The 16,997-nt window shown below is 38.5% G+C and overlaps 1 protein-coding gene across 8 annotated transcripts in view; it reads right to left on the minus strand.

Moving 5' to 3' along the window:
- Nucleotides 1–16,997, minus strand: part of LOC118235095 (basic helix-loop-helix and HMG box domain-containing protein 1-like) — a 70,095-nt gene that overhangs the window by 13,831 nt on the left and 39,267 nt on the right. For all 8 annotated transcript variants that reach the window (XM_035432099.1, XM_035432100.1, XM_035432104.1 and 5 more), the window contains one exon: nt 3,697–3,779. In XM_035432099.1, the coding sequence (XP_035287990.1) occupies nt 3,697–3,779 (83 nt within the window). The remainder of the gene's footprint in view (nt 1–3,696; nt 3,780–16,997) is intronic.

The following is a 16,997-nucleotide window of genomic DNA, read 5'->3' on the forward strand; positions in this document are numbered from 1 at the left end:
CACATGCTTTCGCACATACCACTTCGCTTTGCACGCACACACGCACACGTAAGCCTTTCTTCATAATTCAAGTTTTGACTGTTGAAGTGATCAGGCAAAATTGTATAATTTGACCTAATTCTAAAATATCACTTGCACTGCACTGGGCTATATTATGATATACTTGCAAGTAAAAAGTTTGAGTACACCTGCTTAAAACAATTTTTTTTCATGATTGATATTTCATTATATGATATGTGTGCTTATACAAACAGATAACCATAAGTGAATTGCATTCAATTATTAAATAAAAATGGAAACAATTTATTTTGTATATTTTAACATATGTTTTCATTTTCAAGTATTTACAGAAACTTACGTTGTAATGTAAAAAAAAAACAAAAAACTTATGTTGCGATGTAAAAAAGTCAATTATGAATAAAACAAAGTTTCTGTTCACGATTTCCATTTTTATTTAATAATTAAATAATTGAATCAGCTTATATAGGCACACATCATATAGGCCTAATGAAAAAAACAGTATTCAATTGAAAAATTATCTAGGAATGTAGGCCTTTGTAACTAGAGGTTTAGCTAAATTATTACCCGAAGCTCCTTGGTGGCTAATGTCAAAATCATAATTGGACAATGTGCAAAATGAATGGTGCGAAGTTTTGAGGGGCGGAGGCATGGCCATTGCTTCTGATATTTTGCGAGGAACTTCTGGGGGGATGGACTCGCTTCTTTTTAGTAGGTCTGCTGCTCTCTCTCTTATGCCATATTATGGAAGGCTCTCCTTGTTAGTATCCTTGTCATCTGACGTCATGATTATTTTCTAACTGCAAGGCTGGTCGGGTGACTGGCTGCAATAATAGGAATTATTTGCAACGTTAGCAGTCTGTAGTCAAACACCTTTGCAATGGTCACTTTGCTCCAACGGAGCGTGCGCGATTCAAAGTTTGAACAGGGAGTTTCCGTAGCGTTTGAGTTACTGCAGCTAAATTACTCCATCAGTTATTAACACGTCTCATAACGAGGCTAAATCGTATGCGAGCTACTACTACGGCTAACTATATACACAAATTTATCTCATTAGGATATACCCCTTGAAATGCATCATCTCGTAAAGTTACCGAACATGTTTTAATGTTTTATATGTTACATTACGGTCACATTTTTGTGCTTGATTAGTACTCCCCACTTCCCATTTTACCTCAGCAATGCTGCGTTACGCCTCGGTGGATAATAAAGTACCGCTGCGTATCAGTGGATGTTGAGTGGGTCGGGGAGGGGTTACAGAACCACAAGTACAAGGTTGTAGCATCTTGTTCAATCCGAGGGATGTAGTTTAAATACCGAATAAATGTACGGTATTGTTTTGTATTAATTGATTGTTTTCCGTAATTCAATTACAATAATATATATTTTTTTTTGCGTAGTTTCAGCTGGCATTTCGTTACCTGCGTATTTTGACCAAGAATTGCGTGGTTGGTACACAAATTGCGTGCAGGTTGGCAGGTCTGTGTTTTGTTTTCGTCAGGGAAAAAGGGGTCGTAATGAATATTTTTCGTTGACGAAATTAACGCCGTCTGATAAGTAGGACATTTTTATCGCTGTGAAGTGGCATGGAGACGTTGTATAAATGTTGGTAATTTTGGACAAGAAGTTAGCTTCTCTTCAAAACTTTCTTTGGTCTTCTGGTCACGTAGTGTGCTGCCGACGTCACTTGGCACTACCCACAGTATACTGCTCATCACTAGAAACGCGGGGTCAGCTGACCCCTTGCGCAGTAAAATGGGATGTATTTTGTTAATGTTTATTTCACGTCTGTCATTCCTTGACTTTTTCTAAAAACTCACGCTTCAACTATCTATGTAAATAGAATTCTAAAACAACACCCGGAAGACTGTTTTTACGGTTTTTATTTTAGGTGTTAAGAGAAAAGTCTTTTTTTTTGGTCATAGAGAATTTTTGCAATTATGTCTGCTTATGATATGGTAAAAAGTTTGTTTCTCTCTGCATATGACATGGTAAATGCAGCCTGAGCAAATAGGGCTATATTACCATTTTATTCCTGTTATTTCCTGTTAATTCCCATAAATTCCTGTTAATTCCCATGGAAAGTTTCCATCCTTGAATATTCCCGGAATTTTGCAACCCTAGTCTTGACAGTATTCCCATTCATTTTTTGAAAGATGCAACTGCCTTGATAGCTCCCTCTGTCACCCATATTATATATCTATCTATTGATCTAGGAGTAGTGCCATCTGATCCGGGTTATGCCCGATATAAGAAGAAAAAAAGCTCAGTTGAACACAATAATTATAGGCTGATATCAATACTGTGTTGAAGGTGATGGACAGAATAATTTATAATCAAATTATGATTACATTTATTTATTTATATATTTATATATTTACATATTAACTTATCCACTCCATTTTATTGCTTTTTGTTTGAGAACCACAGTGGAATTCTTTGAATTTTCTGTGTTTTTATCTCCAAATGGAATTTGTCTTAAAATTTGTATTCAAATAAAATGAAGCAACAACACACAGTTGGCCAAGAAACAGCTGAGCAGCAATTTTCCAATTACTTTTGGTCCCCCAAGGGCTGCAATTCCAACATGGTTCAGCCGATATGGCTGAAATATGGATGTAAATATCTTAAAATTAAAGCAAACAGTCAGCACTTCAACCTCATATCCACTGTCTCATTTCAAATCCAATGTGCTGGAGTACAGAGCTAGGACAACAAAAAATGTGTCACTGTCCAAACACTTACGGACTGTACATCATAATCAGTAGATACACTAGCACGAACTACTAAAACTGGCTCCATGCCACCTGTCCTAATACCCAAGCTCCATCCAGCATGGTAATGGCAGCATCATGATATGACGAACTAGAAGCAAAAGGCTTTTTGCCTTTGAAGGTACAATGAACGGAGCTAAATACATGCAAATCCTTCAGAACATATTTTAGTCCACAACAGGCAACACAATATTTAGGGCAGAAATTCGTCTTCCAACAGGACAATAAGCCAAAACACATGGCAAAAACTTCTAAGGGAAGGCTTAAAACAAGACGGACAGTATTCTGTACTGGCCCAGCCAAAGCCAAGATTTAAATCCCACTGAAAATATGTGGTATAACCTGAAAATGACTGTCCACCAACATTATCCATCTTACTTGGCAGAGTTGGAGCAGATTTGCATGGGGGAACAGCCAAAAACATACAAAATCTTCATCCGAGAAGACTCAGAGCTGTAGGCCTAACTGCTGCAACAACAGTCATCAACAAAGCATTTACTTGGGGAAGGGAGTGAATAGTTTTGTAAATGAGAAATGTAAGTCTTTCATTTTTGAAAAAAGAAATGTTGAATAAAAATATTTCACCATTATATTAAAAAATGTTGAATAAAAATTCAGAAGGCTGAATGGCCTGTTCTCATAATCACTTATGTTCTTATAAATGTGTTGAATATATTGTGTTGAAGGGAAGGAATTGAAGGTACTGTAATTGAACGGGACAAAATGTGAAAAAGTTCAAGGAGGGTGAATACTTTTTGAAGGCACTGTTTACAGTATAATCATGTATTAATTGTTTGTTTAAAATGTGTTTTTCAAAAATCAGGTTTGTATGTATCAGTACAAAGGTGTGTTTTTCAGAGACAGGTCTGTGTGTGTGTGTGTATGTGTGTGTGTGTTTTTTTACCTTTTCTGCTGAGGAAATGCACGGCAGGCTGGGAACTTTGGGGGAGCTGGATTTGGGGGTAACCCAAACATCTTCAAACAGTGCTGCAAAAAGGAAGAAACTCAGATGTGTTTGTATGTGTGTGAATGCTGCACATGTACATGTGGGTGTGTGTGTGTGTATTATTGTGCAGCTCCTGAGTGGTGTACTACATATGGAGGTATTTTTGTAGCAAAAGTCACAAATACGTAAATGGTACCACAAATCTGGTAACATAAAGACAAGAACAGGCAATTCAGCCCAACAGTGCTCACCAGTTTCCTGACTAAATTGTACCTAGTGCTCTGATTACCTACAGACTAGACAGTACCTAACACCATATCAAGCCTAGTCTTGAGAAATTTCTGCCTCTACTATGTGACCTGGCAGACTGTTCCACACATTGACTACCCTCTACATGAAAAACTTCTTGCCAATATCTATACGGAATTTACCTTTTGCTAATTTCCATTTATCCCCCTCGTTCTGCTAACATAACTCAACCTGTAGTGTAGGCTACACCTGCTCCTTAGCTAGAAAGAGCGCCATGGCTGAAGAGAAGTAAGCACAAGCCCCATCACGGGTAATCTTTAGTCACCATCACATTGAGTCATGCACATAAGATTGACAACAAATTAACAATGTTAGTTTATCATAATTTGCTTGCTAGCTAGCTGTCAGTAGCCTCCCAGTGAACAGTAGTCATCCATGGACAGCTAAATTGTGTAGGAATCGCGTCAGCAATGCCTTTATTTCAACTGATTTCAGCCTGTTGCTTTATCGCTTTCCCAGCACTAAAACTCAACAATGTTGTAACCCAAAAACATGAATCAATTTACCCAATTTAAACTTGTGAAATATAGATATCCAAAATATTCATATTTGTGAATTTTATCTAAATTAATAAGTACTTTAAAAACCCTTCTAAAACAGAAACGGTCAGACGAACTGCGCCATGGCTGCGAGCACTGTTGACAATTCACATTCAAATGGAAGTGGACTATGGTTCTTTTTTCCCCACCATCCTTCGTAAAGTCACTGCCGCAATTTTGTAGAAGACAAGATGAAGAATGATATGTGGTAATTACATTATCTAGCCTGTTCAGAGAAATAGCTAATGTTATATTCATTGTTGAATTAAGTTACTTAAGTGTATGTATATTATTTGCTCAATAAAGTTAAAACCCTTAGACCTACCAACATTATGCCAACCAAGAACCAAGGTCGCTTGCTAAAATAGTAACTAGCTAGACTAGCTTAGCCAACAAGTCTAGCAAGCTAGTAGCAAACGTCTTCATTTTTTATTCTGAGATAAATTATGGGAATAACCAACGTTAGCTAGTTAATGTTCAAAGAACAGCAACAATGAATCCAGTGAGGGATATTTTACCAAACATAGTGAGCGCGAGAACCACAGGACCAGAGGTATCCATAGCTAACGTTACCTAGACTAACATTGACTCATGTTGGTTAACGTTAGCTGGCTAGGGAGAATTTGGTGACCTGCCTGGCTAGACCCCCACTAACGTTAGTCAGTCTATTACGTGTTATTGCAAACTTAGCTACATAGCTAGCTAGCCTTATCCGTGGCTTGAGACTAACGGTGCCCCCAACATCCTGGGAACAATGAAAAATGTGGTAAGTTAGGGCTGTGCCAGTAACAGATTTTGCATACTCACTTAACCATGCTTAAAGTTACCATGGGAGAACGTGCATTTTCCTTTGCCGTTTCACTGCTTCAAATTTCTTTGAAAAATGTATGTTTTACAATCAGTGTAAACAACGTTGTGTATACTTGCCATACAAGTCGATTACAGAAGAGCAGCAGAACAGCAGCCTCAAATAAATGGTTCTGAGCATCCAAAAAACTTGCCATACAGGGATTTAGACTCCTAAGAAGCACAAAGTTTTTTGGGGGACGGGAACCGCCAAAGACCACGCCAGTGCCCAGCCCTCAACAAACCATAGGTAGGCTAAAATGCTATAGATCAAACAAACTATATATTTTCAGAAAAATATTTCTGAAGTAAAGGTTTAACATTCCTGTTATTAGTAGTATATAATTTATAAGCCATTATCACAACAGTGTATTATTTATTTGTATAAAATGTTTAAAATGAATAACAGATCCTGGGGAAGAAATTACCTAAAAGTAACGACTAAAGGCTGTGGTATACTTCTGCGTAGTCTGCATAGTTTGCGTTGTGTGCGGCACTCGCGAACGGGCAGATCATTTATACTTGTGCGGCATGTTGCACAGGTTGCGCAGGCCACGTAATTAGATTTTGTTACTGACCATCATAGTTCGAAAGAAAATACCTTCATTCATATTTCCAAACATACTAAATATTGCACCAATGACCACAAAAATGCTCAGCTAGATGTAACTTGTAGCAACGAAGACATTCCCCTGACAAAAGCGCTTTTATCCGCATATATAACTTTGCCTATCGGTTTTGTGAATCAACTGTTATAACCTGTTAGCCAGAGCCGTATGCCAGTGACCTCATGTCAGCAGTCAACCAATCATCTTCTTTACGGCGTATGCGGGCACTGGTTGCTAACTACGCGCTTTTAAATTCTTGAGGAGGTACGCGGCCTCAACGCGGCCGTGGTCTGCAACCGTCGCACATGCCACACATTCTGCACAACCCCTACGCAGACCCATTTTTACGTGTATTACGCAGAAGTATAAAACAGCCTTAAGTGCCATCACCATTGCAAGTTAATTGATGCTAATTCTGGGAGTGTGGGGCTACTCTGGCAAAATAATGTCCAGGTGCTTAGAGTTTCGGTTAGAGTTAGGATTAGGGTTTGGCACATGGCCATCGACTAATCAGAGCGCTAGACATCTGAATAGTGTTTCCTTTGCCAATGCTGTCTGAAGGTTGAGTAAACACTGCCTTAATAAAACTATATCTACACCAATTACCGAATTCCTTAAAACATCCTTAGATACATGAAGTACTCACTCTTAAATGTGTATGTAGATTGGAAAGTGCCTTCATCGAACATAATATCTGATCATTTCAATATTTGCAACAAGCTTTGAAATTTCCAATAATGTCCTGTGACAGCACATAATACTCGACTATTGTAGATCGTAAATTTGGCATTCTTGTTCCTTGTCGTGTCGCCATCTCTGCAACCACCATCCTCTCCATTGACTGCATGTCTGATTGGGGTATATAAAGTCAGCTGGCTTCATTGGCAAACTAACAACAGGTGTGAAGCAGGGTCATTATTTTTGTAATCTAAACATTTTACATGTTATAATCGCAAATCTTTCAGCTAAATATTTCTGACAGTATATTATTCTGCATAGGCTACTGACTGTATAGAATTCTGAGATAAATAAATCCTGGTTAGACAACGATAATAATAATTTCAATATTATTAGGGGTCCAAGCAGCGAAGCTGGTGGAACCCTATTGTATCTGTTAGGATTATTATTATTATTATTATTAGGGGTCCAAGCAGCGAAGCTGGTGGAACCCTATTGTATCTGTTAGGATTATTCTTATTATTATTTTTCTCCGCTAAAAGTGTCTGAGGCTCAGCAACCATAAGTCAGTCCTGGAGCAACCAAATTTGGCAGGTGGGTTCCTATGGCCCCCCACTACTCAGGCACTAAAAATCACCTATGTAGGCCAGATGGTGGCGCTATAACAAAGGGTAACGCGTAAAAGGCCATAACTCCCACACCATAAGTCCGATCAACACAAAACTTCATCAACATATGCATGTGAACGTACCTTTGCCATTGGGACCACCTGTGTCCGCCATATTGTTTGCCCGCCGTTTTGACTTTTTAGTTGGGGCGTGGCAGTTTTCTCCGCTAAAATGTCTGAGGCTCGGCAACCATAAGTTGTAGACCAACCAAATTTGGTAGGTGCGTTCCTGTGGCCCCCCACTACTCAGGCACTAAAAATCACCTATGTCCGCCATATGGTTTGCCCGCCATTTGGACTTTTTCATTACGTGGGGTGCGGAAAAGCTGGAGCTCCAAATCTAAGTGCTACGACATCGAGTAAACTTCTTTACGGCAAGCGACATCCATGGCGACGCGAGTAATCCGACACCGTAGGGTCTAGTTTTTATCAGTGAAAGGACGGTCTGACAGCGCCACCCAGAGTGCATGCTAGGATAGGCTACCAAAAGTTTTTCAGTAAAAGCTTTCTGAGAGTATGAATAATTACTTTTATTTGGCATGGATCCATTTGAAGACAGTATCGGGTGAGTTGGTTTAGTCTTTGAATCTGTCATTATGCTGAGAAACAGCTAAACCATTTTATTTATAGGTTCTGAGTTTCTGTGCAAACGCGCGAAAACACGCTGGTCTAATGAAACAATGACGGTAGCCTAATACATATATTGTCCGCTTCGTTCCGTTGCTACCATAACATAATGACCTACAGCTGCAGTTTCTCGCGGCATTTACTAATATTGAATATAAACAAAAGATGCAATTTATGCTGTAAATCGTACTCTCAATTTAATCTCTAAATCGACTGTAAGTTTAGGGTTGTAACTACGTAGTTGTTTCGTAGGTGACTTAACTTGTCTTAACTATTGCCGTAGGGTCTAGTTTTTATCAGTGAGGGGACGGTCTGACCGTCGGGAAGCATTGGAAGACAGTGTCGGGTGAGTTCGTTTAATTTATGCTGTAGTCTGCCAATATCTAAATAAATAATACGGTCCATTTGAAGACAATATCGGGTGAGTTCGTTTAGTCTTTACATCCGTCATTATGCTGAGAGAAATCGTATTCTCAATTTAATCTCTACATTGACTGTAAGCTTAGGGTTGTAACTAGGTAGTTGTTTCGTACGTGACTTAGTCTTAACTCGTTCCTTAACTCGTTCCTCAAACTATTCCTTCTATTTCTGCATAGACTGCGTTGCTGCTGTTCTTGTTCGTGTTAGTGTTAATCAGTTTAACCTACAGGGTCCAAGTTGAACTATGCGGTTGTTCCCTGCACTTAGAACGGTAGGCTACTGCCCTCTAGGGTTTTCAACACACTTGTTCCTCGTTATGGTAATACATTTTGTTGTACGTCGTTCTGGATAAGAGCGTCTGCCAAATGCCTGTAATGTAATGTAATGCAATATTCCGTAGCAACAAGATAAACCCGACATTAGCCCTAAAATATGCCAATACAGCAGTGAAAACGCTGCTCACTGAATAACGAAATAAACGAGACAATTTTGTTTTTTTCCTTATACCATGTCATTCTACAGTCAATATCTGGAACTAAACATTTAATAAATATACAATCTTACCATCGGTTTTACGCGTAGAGATGTCCCTTTTGCGAATGAGTGGTCATATATTGTCTTGGACAATCCGTTGGCGAAATATACGCGCATTTTTGATCACTGGGTAGGCTACGTTCAAAAATAGCTGTGCGTAATACCACACCTGTTGCTTTGGCTTGATTGACAATTCATTTATTCAGTAGGTGAGAGTATAAGCTTTCTATCGATGTAAAACATGTCTGATTTTGCTTTTGGAATAGCGTTTTATAGGTCAGCGTAACCGAAAATGTTCTCATCTGCCAATGTCTAAATAAATAAAACGGTAGGCTGCTCTGCGCGTAGGTCGCGACTTGATATCTCGTCTTTTGTTTCGTTTTTTCTCAATGTCGTCTTTATTATTTGAAATGCGTATTTATGTGTTATTATTCTATCTGTCTCTGAGGCGTTCTGAAATGTGCATTCTCTGCTAAGCTGAGCTATGGATTGGAATATGTGCCTGACGTAGTGTTGCACCGTATACCGAAACTTCAGCACTTTCTCGGTACTTAAAAAAAAAAAACGGTTCCGTATTAGAATTTTCTGACGTTCGGTAGTTTTGCGTCAAATGTAAAAGCCAGGGAAATGTGTCTCCCGCATTACTGATTTAGAGGATGAAGAGTGTAGTTTGTCAGAATCTTCGCTAGACGGCAGTAGCAACTAAGGTTGCCAAGTGAGGTGACCTGCGGTTGTGCATTCACTTCCCTGATACAGCGCAAGCTTCCACTCAGTTGACTTCAGTAGCAATAGGTGTTCTAATTTGTAAATATTTTATTATAGGAAGATGCTGTATTGTTATTAGAATATGCTCTTTTTAGATCTATTTAAAAGTGAAAGACATGTTTAAAGATTATTTAGTTTACAATAGTTACATTTCTGAAATTTATTTAATATATTTTTCTATTGTTTAGTGTTGTAACACGATAGGCCTATGCTTATTAATATGTTGGCTTCAACTTAAAGGTTGTTCATAAACCAGGTTTTTAATAAACTGTGAATTCGAAAATGAGGTTAACCCTTTTGGACATTAGGTTTCTGATCTATGAAGGTATTTTCAGTATTGTTAGGTACCGAATATTGAATCAATATTGTTTCAGTATTGAGTATCGTAATACTAAACCTGGTATCGGTATGACAGTCAAAATTTTGGAATCGTGACAACGCTAGTGTAACGCCTTTTTTAGTTACAGCATGGAAGCGCTGCAGCTGTACATACACGCCGGGCCATATATGTGTTACGACATCCCATCTAAGTGTTACGACATCCCATCTAAGCCTTTACGGGAAGCAGCCAGGACACATCTATGGCGAAGCAACTAAGTCATCCGACAGCGTCGGATCAATATTTTATACGATCATCGTGATATTCAGTAGATATGTTGGGTGAAGGCATATGATCATGAGTACAAAGCCATTTTAAAATCGCTCCATAGGGGGCGCGATGGTGCCAATGCTTGGACCCCTCCCAACGCCGCTTGCGGCTTTAATTATACTTAATTTTTATAATGAATTATAATTAATTTTATCAAATGTTTTGGTACGTATTTGAAAAATTTCAAAAATTATATTTGTATTTTAATGTATTTTTAAAAGGCTCTAAATACTAAAAGTATTTGGTTTCCCAGATAAGTATTTATTTAAAGGAATGTATTTTTAAAATACTATTTGTGAAGGTATTTGGTTTCCCATTCATATAATTTAAATAAATCAAACACAAAGTATTTAATGTGTAAATGTATTTGAAAATACTTCAAATATGTATTTAAGTACATTTTCAAATACAAATACAAATATGTATTTGTATTTGACCCAGGTCTGTTGTCACCGAACGTTTGTTGCTGAATTTTGCTAGCTAAAATGGCCAAAAAAATAATGGATTTAATGATTTACTTTTATCCCTTCTTTAACTATAAGTTGAAGGTGTCATTACTGAAAGACACTTCTTTACAAGTGAATTTGACTCTGACCATGTGCAAGCGTATCATGGCTAATAAGGAACAGTACTGTCATTTCACAATGTTTTGGGTTTTTTGAAAATTGTGATTAAATGAAAAAACAAACTTTTAGGAATAAGAAGGCATATGTATTATGTACTGTGTATGTTCTAAACTGTGCCTCAGTGTATGTGATTGTCTGCTTGTATTTTGAATGTATAATCTGTTGCAGCCACTTTTTAATGTTTCTCTTGTAAGCCCCCGCCCGCTCCCCTTAGGGAGGAGGCAGTACATCCTGCTCCTCTTTATTGGCAAGGTCAAACTTCATGCCAGCAGACTAGAGTCTGTGTGACCCATGCAGCCTAGGCTAACAACATGTGAGTGGAAAATTACTGGTGTGAAGGAACAAAGGAGTGTTAGAAAGTGTATAAATCAAACAGACAGAAACTTTTTGAGATTCGCTTCCTGAGCTCCTGCGAGAGCTTTTGAACTGTGTCTCCTATTTGCAAATATAATAATAGGCTTGAAGCTTGAAGCAGTGTCCCAGTCTCTCTTCCTTAGATCAATAAACCGTGTTGATTTTCCACAACATTTTCTGACATCATAATTCTAGTGATGAGGACAACATTGGATCTGTACTACTACACAGTATGTGCAGCTCATAATGAGAAATGTTTGTACTGTGATGTAAAGTTTCACTTTAACATTATATTTGGAGACATTAGCTAGTAAAACTTCTGGAATAATTGGTCCAGAACGTGTGTGTTTAAGTAGATAAAAGTCAAAATTCAATTGTGAAAAGCCTAATTGTAATTAGGCTTACTATGCACTGGTTTAAGCACCCAATGTTGCCAATCTTGCATTGCAGAAAACCTGTGAGGGAAACCTCAAAGTGTTACTGTACGTCCTGTAGACAGAAGTCACGCGAACCAGTAATGCGCTGTTATAAGGTACATTCTGTGCATGTTGTGCATTCTCCTACGATAAACGCATATACTGCATCTTTGTTTTTGGAGAAATTAAAGAGAAACGTGGAACATCTTGTGTATGCTACTTATTCTAATCACTATAAATGTCCACATCTGGTGACGTGATAACAAAGTTGGTAACACTGCATAGTCCAGTTGCAGTTAAGAATAATGTCACAGGTATATTTTGAGACCAAGACTGCATGTAAGTAAAATATTGCAATGAATGAAGAATAAAAAGCATGTTTGCCGCTTGAATGCGATTCTTCCTCTACTCAGATTTATCCCTGTCAGGGGCTCCCTGGCCTTGACACTGTTTGTGCAATGGATAACTGGGACTGTGAGTTGATTTATATGGAGCCTGCACATATAACAACCCCTCCTCCGAAAGCCAAATATCCTAGTAAACCTAAAGCAGAAGAATCTGTAAAGAAAACGATTGATATTTTGGAGGAATGTGGCATCGTGAAATAAACTACTTCTCCCTGTTCGTCACTCTTACTCCCTGTATGTAAACCGGATTGTTCTTATAGATTGGTTATTGATTATTCAGAGGTTAAAAAGCATGCAAGAAAGTTAGCTCTCCGAGGATTTTTCAAATTTTCTTTAATTTTGATTTGTAGTTCTGTGCAATTTTTTTTTTTTTTTTTCAGAAATGGTGTTGGACTTGAACTTGTTAGGCCCAGGGTTTTCATAATTCCCAAACACAGATTTATTTATCTTTAACTAAAATATATAGAGGATTGCCTCAGTTAAAGTCACACATAATACAATATGTTAAGATTGTAGATTCACAGAAGTGAGATCAAGTTAGTTCCACCTTCACAACCTGCGCTGATTGAACATTGGCCTCCATACGAACATAAAATTGACATCTTGTCTGGTCAGGGCACCAGGGAAGGAATTTTAGATGCCTTTTTGAATATTTTATTAAATATCTTTTTCGATTCCTTTTAAGGGGCCTTTTTCTGCAACTTTTTTATTTTCATTTAAGTGTAGACACAGCTTTTGTTTTAATTTTGCATGGTTATTTATTTATTTGTAATACTTTTACTATTTACGACTGCGGGCACAATTGGCCATGTGAGTGCTTACTGATGCCGTTATGCCCTTTTGGGAACATGGAGCATTCACAGTATCTGCTTCTCAGCAGGAAAGCATGGGCCCCACTATCTCTAACTGAAATGTTTATATGTACCACACAAATTGTGTGGAGGTACCTTGACTTTCTTTATTCGCAAAAGGAGGGAAACCTCAAGTTTGCGAAGTTCGAAAACCAAGAAAATGGAAATTGTTAAGAGGATTGGGAACTATCCTCTTGTTAGGGATGTTTAATCTAACACAAATTTACTAAACAATGGGAGGCAAACCCAAAGTGGGAAACAATATTGTATCATATATATTATAGTTATTTACCAAGGAAATGTTATACGGAAGGACCTTCTGGGATAATATCTAAGGAAATTAATAACCATACTAGGGTTAATATGACTAATTCTGATTGGGTTGAGTTTTGTCCAGAAGTTAAGTCTATTGTAGCCACTGGTTTAGTCAAACACTCTAGATGGTATACAATAGGTAAAATTAGATATGGGCCTTTTGCTCTGGATAGAAATGTGTGAGGTATTTTGTTGTTTAGTTGATGAGATTAGTGACCTATTGTTACGTCCCCTGCCCTGCTGGTCTGCGTAGTGCAGGTGGAGGTAATTACCTAATTGCCTGATTGCCTCCACCCCACCTGCCTGTGGCCCAATATAAGCCCTCTAATATGAGGCTGAAGAGGGATCTTCTTTGGGGCTGTGTGTGGTTTGTGTTTTGTGGAGATCTTTTTGTGTTGTGTACTTGTGTATGGTTTTCATTTGTTGTAGTTTGCGTGTTAGTGTAAATTAATAAATGTTGGGGTTTTGTTTTTAAATCAGTTTCTGGTTTGTTTTTTGGTTAATCTGGACTTGTTTGTTGCGGCCCCTCGAGCCAGCCGTAACACCCATATAAAAAAAATGTTCGCCCATCTTCCTTCCTCCCGTCCAGGGAAGGAAAGGAGATCAGTTGAGGGTTGGTTACGTCTAGGTCTAGGAATACGTAACACGTTAACCCAAGCTATATTTCAATACAACCATAATTGAGTGCTAAACAAACTAGTAACTGCCGGTGAGTGGGTGAATCAAGCAGCCACTAATGCTAACGATGCCTCAAGTTTGGCTAATTGGACACAACACAGCCTAGGCATACTTTGTGAGAATGTAAAAACTACCAGCAGGAGTGTCAATGTTATAAAATTTGCATTTAGTAGGATGGTGGTGAGGGCGGAGCGAGAGCAGCAGTGTTGCAGAGCGTGACAAGCCACTGTGGCCAAGTGGAGCACTGATTACAGATCGTCGGAAATAGCAGGCCAGTTTCTCGCTGCAATAACACTTCTAGCTCCATGGCACATTGTAGGCAATGTTCTACCTGTATCGGTGGGGAAGGCGAGGGTGGGGGTCGATGTTGACTCAGCCTGCAGGCCTGAATGTTCTATAATTGAAGACTATTATCAACACTGATGTAGATGGTTTATAGAGACTTATATATGAGAAGAATAAACAGTTGAGCCAACAATGTCAACAAGTAGGCCTAAATGTGTTTGTAATGTCGCTTATGTTTCTAAAATTAATATTTCAGATTTTTTCCACCAGTTTTGAAGTCACCAAAACACTCCCAAATGTCCAGCTGGTTAAATTATCACACACTCAGTGGCGCGGGACAGGTAAAGTGATTATTAGTAAAACTTATTGCTCTAGGGGACCCGTCTGTTTTACCCTAAACCTTTGCTCTTTGACCTATATGAGACAAGTCCTTTTACAGAACCTGCAAGAGAGAAATATGATGTACCTCCTGTCAAAATGATTGATTTATGCCCTGCCCCCTTGACCTTTTGACCTCTGATATGGTCCGGTTTTCTATGATGTACATATTTTCAAGTTTTGATTGATCGGTTTGACCTTTTGACCTCTGATATGGTTTGGTTGGTGAGGGATAAGGGGAGGGGAAAGGGGGGTTGTGGTTGCCAGATCGTGAGGACAAAAAATAGGGGAAAAAACTAAAATAAATAATAAAATAAAAAATAATTAAAATGTTAAGAATGCTAGGTGTAACTAAACTCCTTGTGGGGCAATTGCTTGTGCAACTTGAAACATTTATTTATTCTTTACCAGTAAATCAAGCAATATGTGAGAACATGTAAGTAACTAAGTTTCAAAGCAGTGGTTTGTACGTTAGAGCGATGAACATATGCCCAGGCAAGTATGCAGAGTCTTAACAAGCCGATAGGGTGCCGATATAAGTGTGTGAAAAAAGCAAGGAATGAAACAACGTAAGCGGAATAAATAGCAATATTGTTGAAAAGCATGGATTAGCAAAAGTGGGGAAAACAGGGTAAAAGTCATGTTAAGCTGCGAAGAGAAATGGATGAAAAAGCAAGCAAGTGTGCAAAAAGCGGTGTTATTGCGAAACTAATCTGGAGTGTTAAAGCGTTATAGAGAGGTTTATAAGAGAGGATTTTGGGGTAGCTGAAGTGACACAAAGTGTAGATGGGTAGGATACATCTGGTAATTGCATTTACGTCAGGAGATGCGTGCAGAAGGCGGGGTTGAGGGAGGACACAGGCACCCCCGTGACATTTCGAGAGATATATTGGAACAGCTATTATTTAAAAAATAAAAATAAAAACACTTTAGCTTTAACAGACTTTTGCTTTAAGTGTAATTTACAGGATTTTGTAAAATAGTGTAATTCAAACTACTGTTTATAACGAAATATTTTATTTTTCATTGAGACAACTCCCCTAAAAGTATCAAGGGTGGAGGTTTGGGGGGTTACACTCCGAGCATAAATTAGGGCTGTCAAATTGTGTGACACAGAGAAAGGTGTGCTTCTTTTCTTTGGTGAGAAGTTATCAAACCACAATCAAGAATGTCTGGAGTCACCTTTTACGATGAATCCTGTAAGTATATACATTTATTTGAGTTTCTTTTTCTAATGCTCTGAAATAAATACACTTAAAGCAAAAGTCTGTTAAAGCTAAAGTGTTTTTATTTTTATTTTTTAACAGATATGCCCAGCACTCAAGTTCTGAACGAAGGTGGGTTAGCAATTTGCATATGCATTAACGACATTGCTCATGGGACCGCCTTTTGAGTTTGCTTATAAAACAGGATAACTTTTTACCAGTTCTAGAGATCTTGACAACTAATGAAGAGCTGGGGCCAAGTCTACCAACAAATCCACAAACATCGGAGCAAGGGCGGATCAACCCTGCCAAGGAGAACGCAAGCTTATTGACACCTACACTTATTTGTAAGAATCCATTCTTTAAACTGTTTAGTATGCTGTTTGAAGGATTTACAGTTATTTACAGATACTCTTTATTATACAGGTCAAGAAGAACCAGAAAAAACTTTTGAAGAGGGTAAAAAATCCCATCTAAAGCTCCGCAAAAAAAGGAAATGTTTTAGCGGTGAGAGTTATTTAAAGTATGTTTGTTACCAGACTGTTGTTTTGTATGCATTTTAGATAAAATGAAACTATTTCTACAGAATCAGGTCCTGAGAACCACGTGGCGGAGAGGGTCGTGGGAGAAATGGTGGTGAAACAGACCACAACACAAAAGCCTAAACTGCTTGAAGAGTGTGGTAAGTTTATTAACAACTTGTGATACTTGTAAGTTTTGATGAAAAGTATGGTTTGAAACTAGAACAGCTAAATATTGGTTTTTCTGCAGTAACAGCTGAGGAAGCCCCTGGACACCGAGAGGACTACAGTGCTGAGGAAAGCAACCAACAAGCTCGGATATCACACCTCCAGGAGCAACCAGCTGAGGAAGCCCCTGGACATCGAGAGGACTGCAGTGCTGAGGAAAGCAACCAACAAGCCCGGATATCACACCTCCAGGAGCAACCAGCTGCTGAAGCAATTATCCAGAAGCCAGAGGACGCAGAAAGGCGATCCTTTAAGGAACAAGTGCATTTGTAAGCTCTGAAAATCTTCAGTCGTGAGTTACGTCTGAACAACGTCTCACAGTTTTGAAGGAGTCTGAGTTTCGTTTGGCTGAA

Source organism: Anguilla anguilla, chromosome 9 (assembly GCF_013347855.1).
Source record: "Anguilla anguilla isolate fAngAng1 chromosome 9, fAngAng1.pri, whole genome shotgun sequence".
In the NCBI taxonomy this organism is placed as follows: Eukaryota; Metazoa; Chordata; class Actinopteri; order Anguilliformes; family Anguillidae; genus Anguilla; species Anguilla anguilla.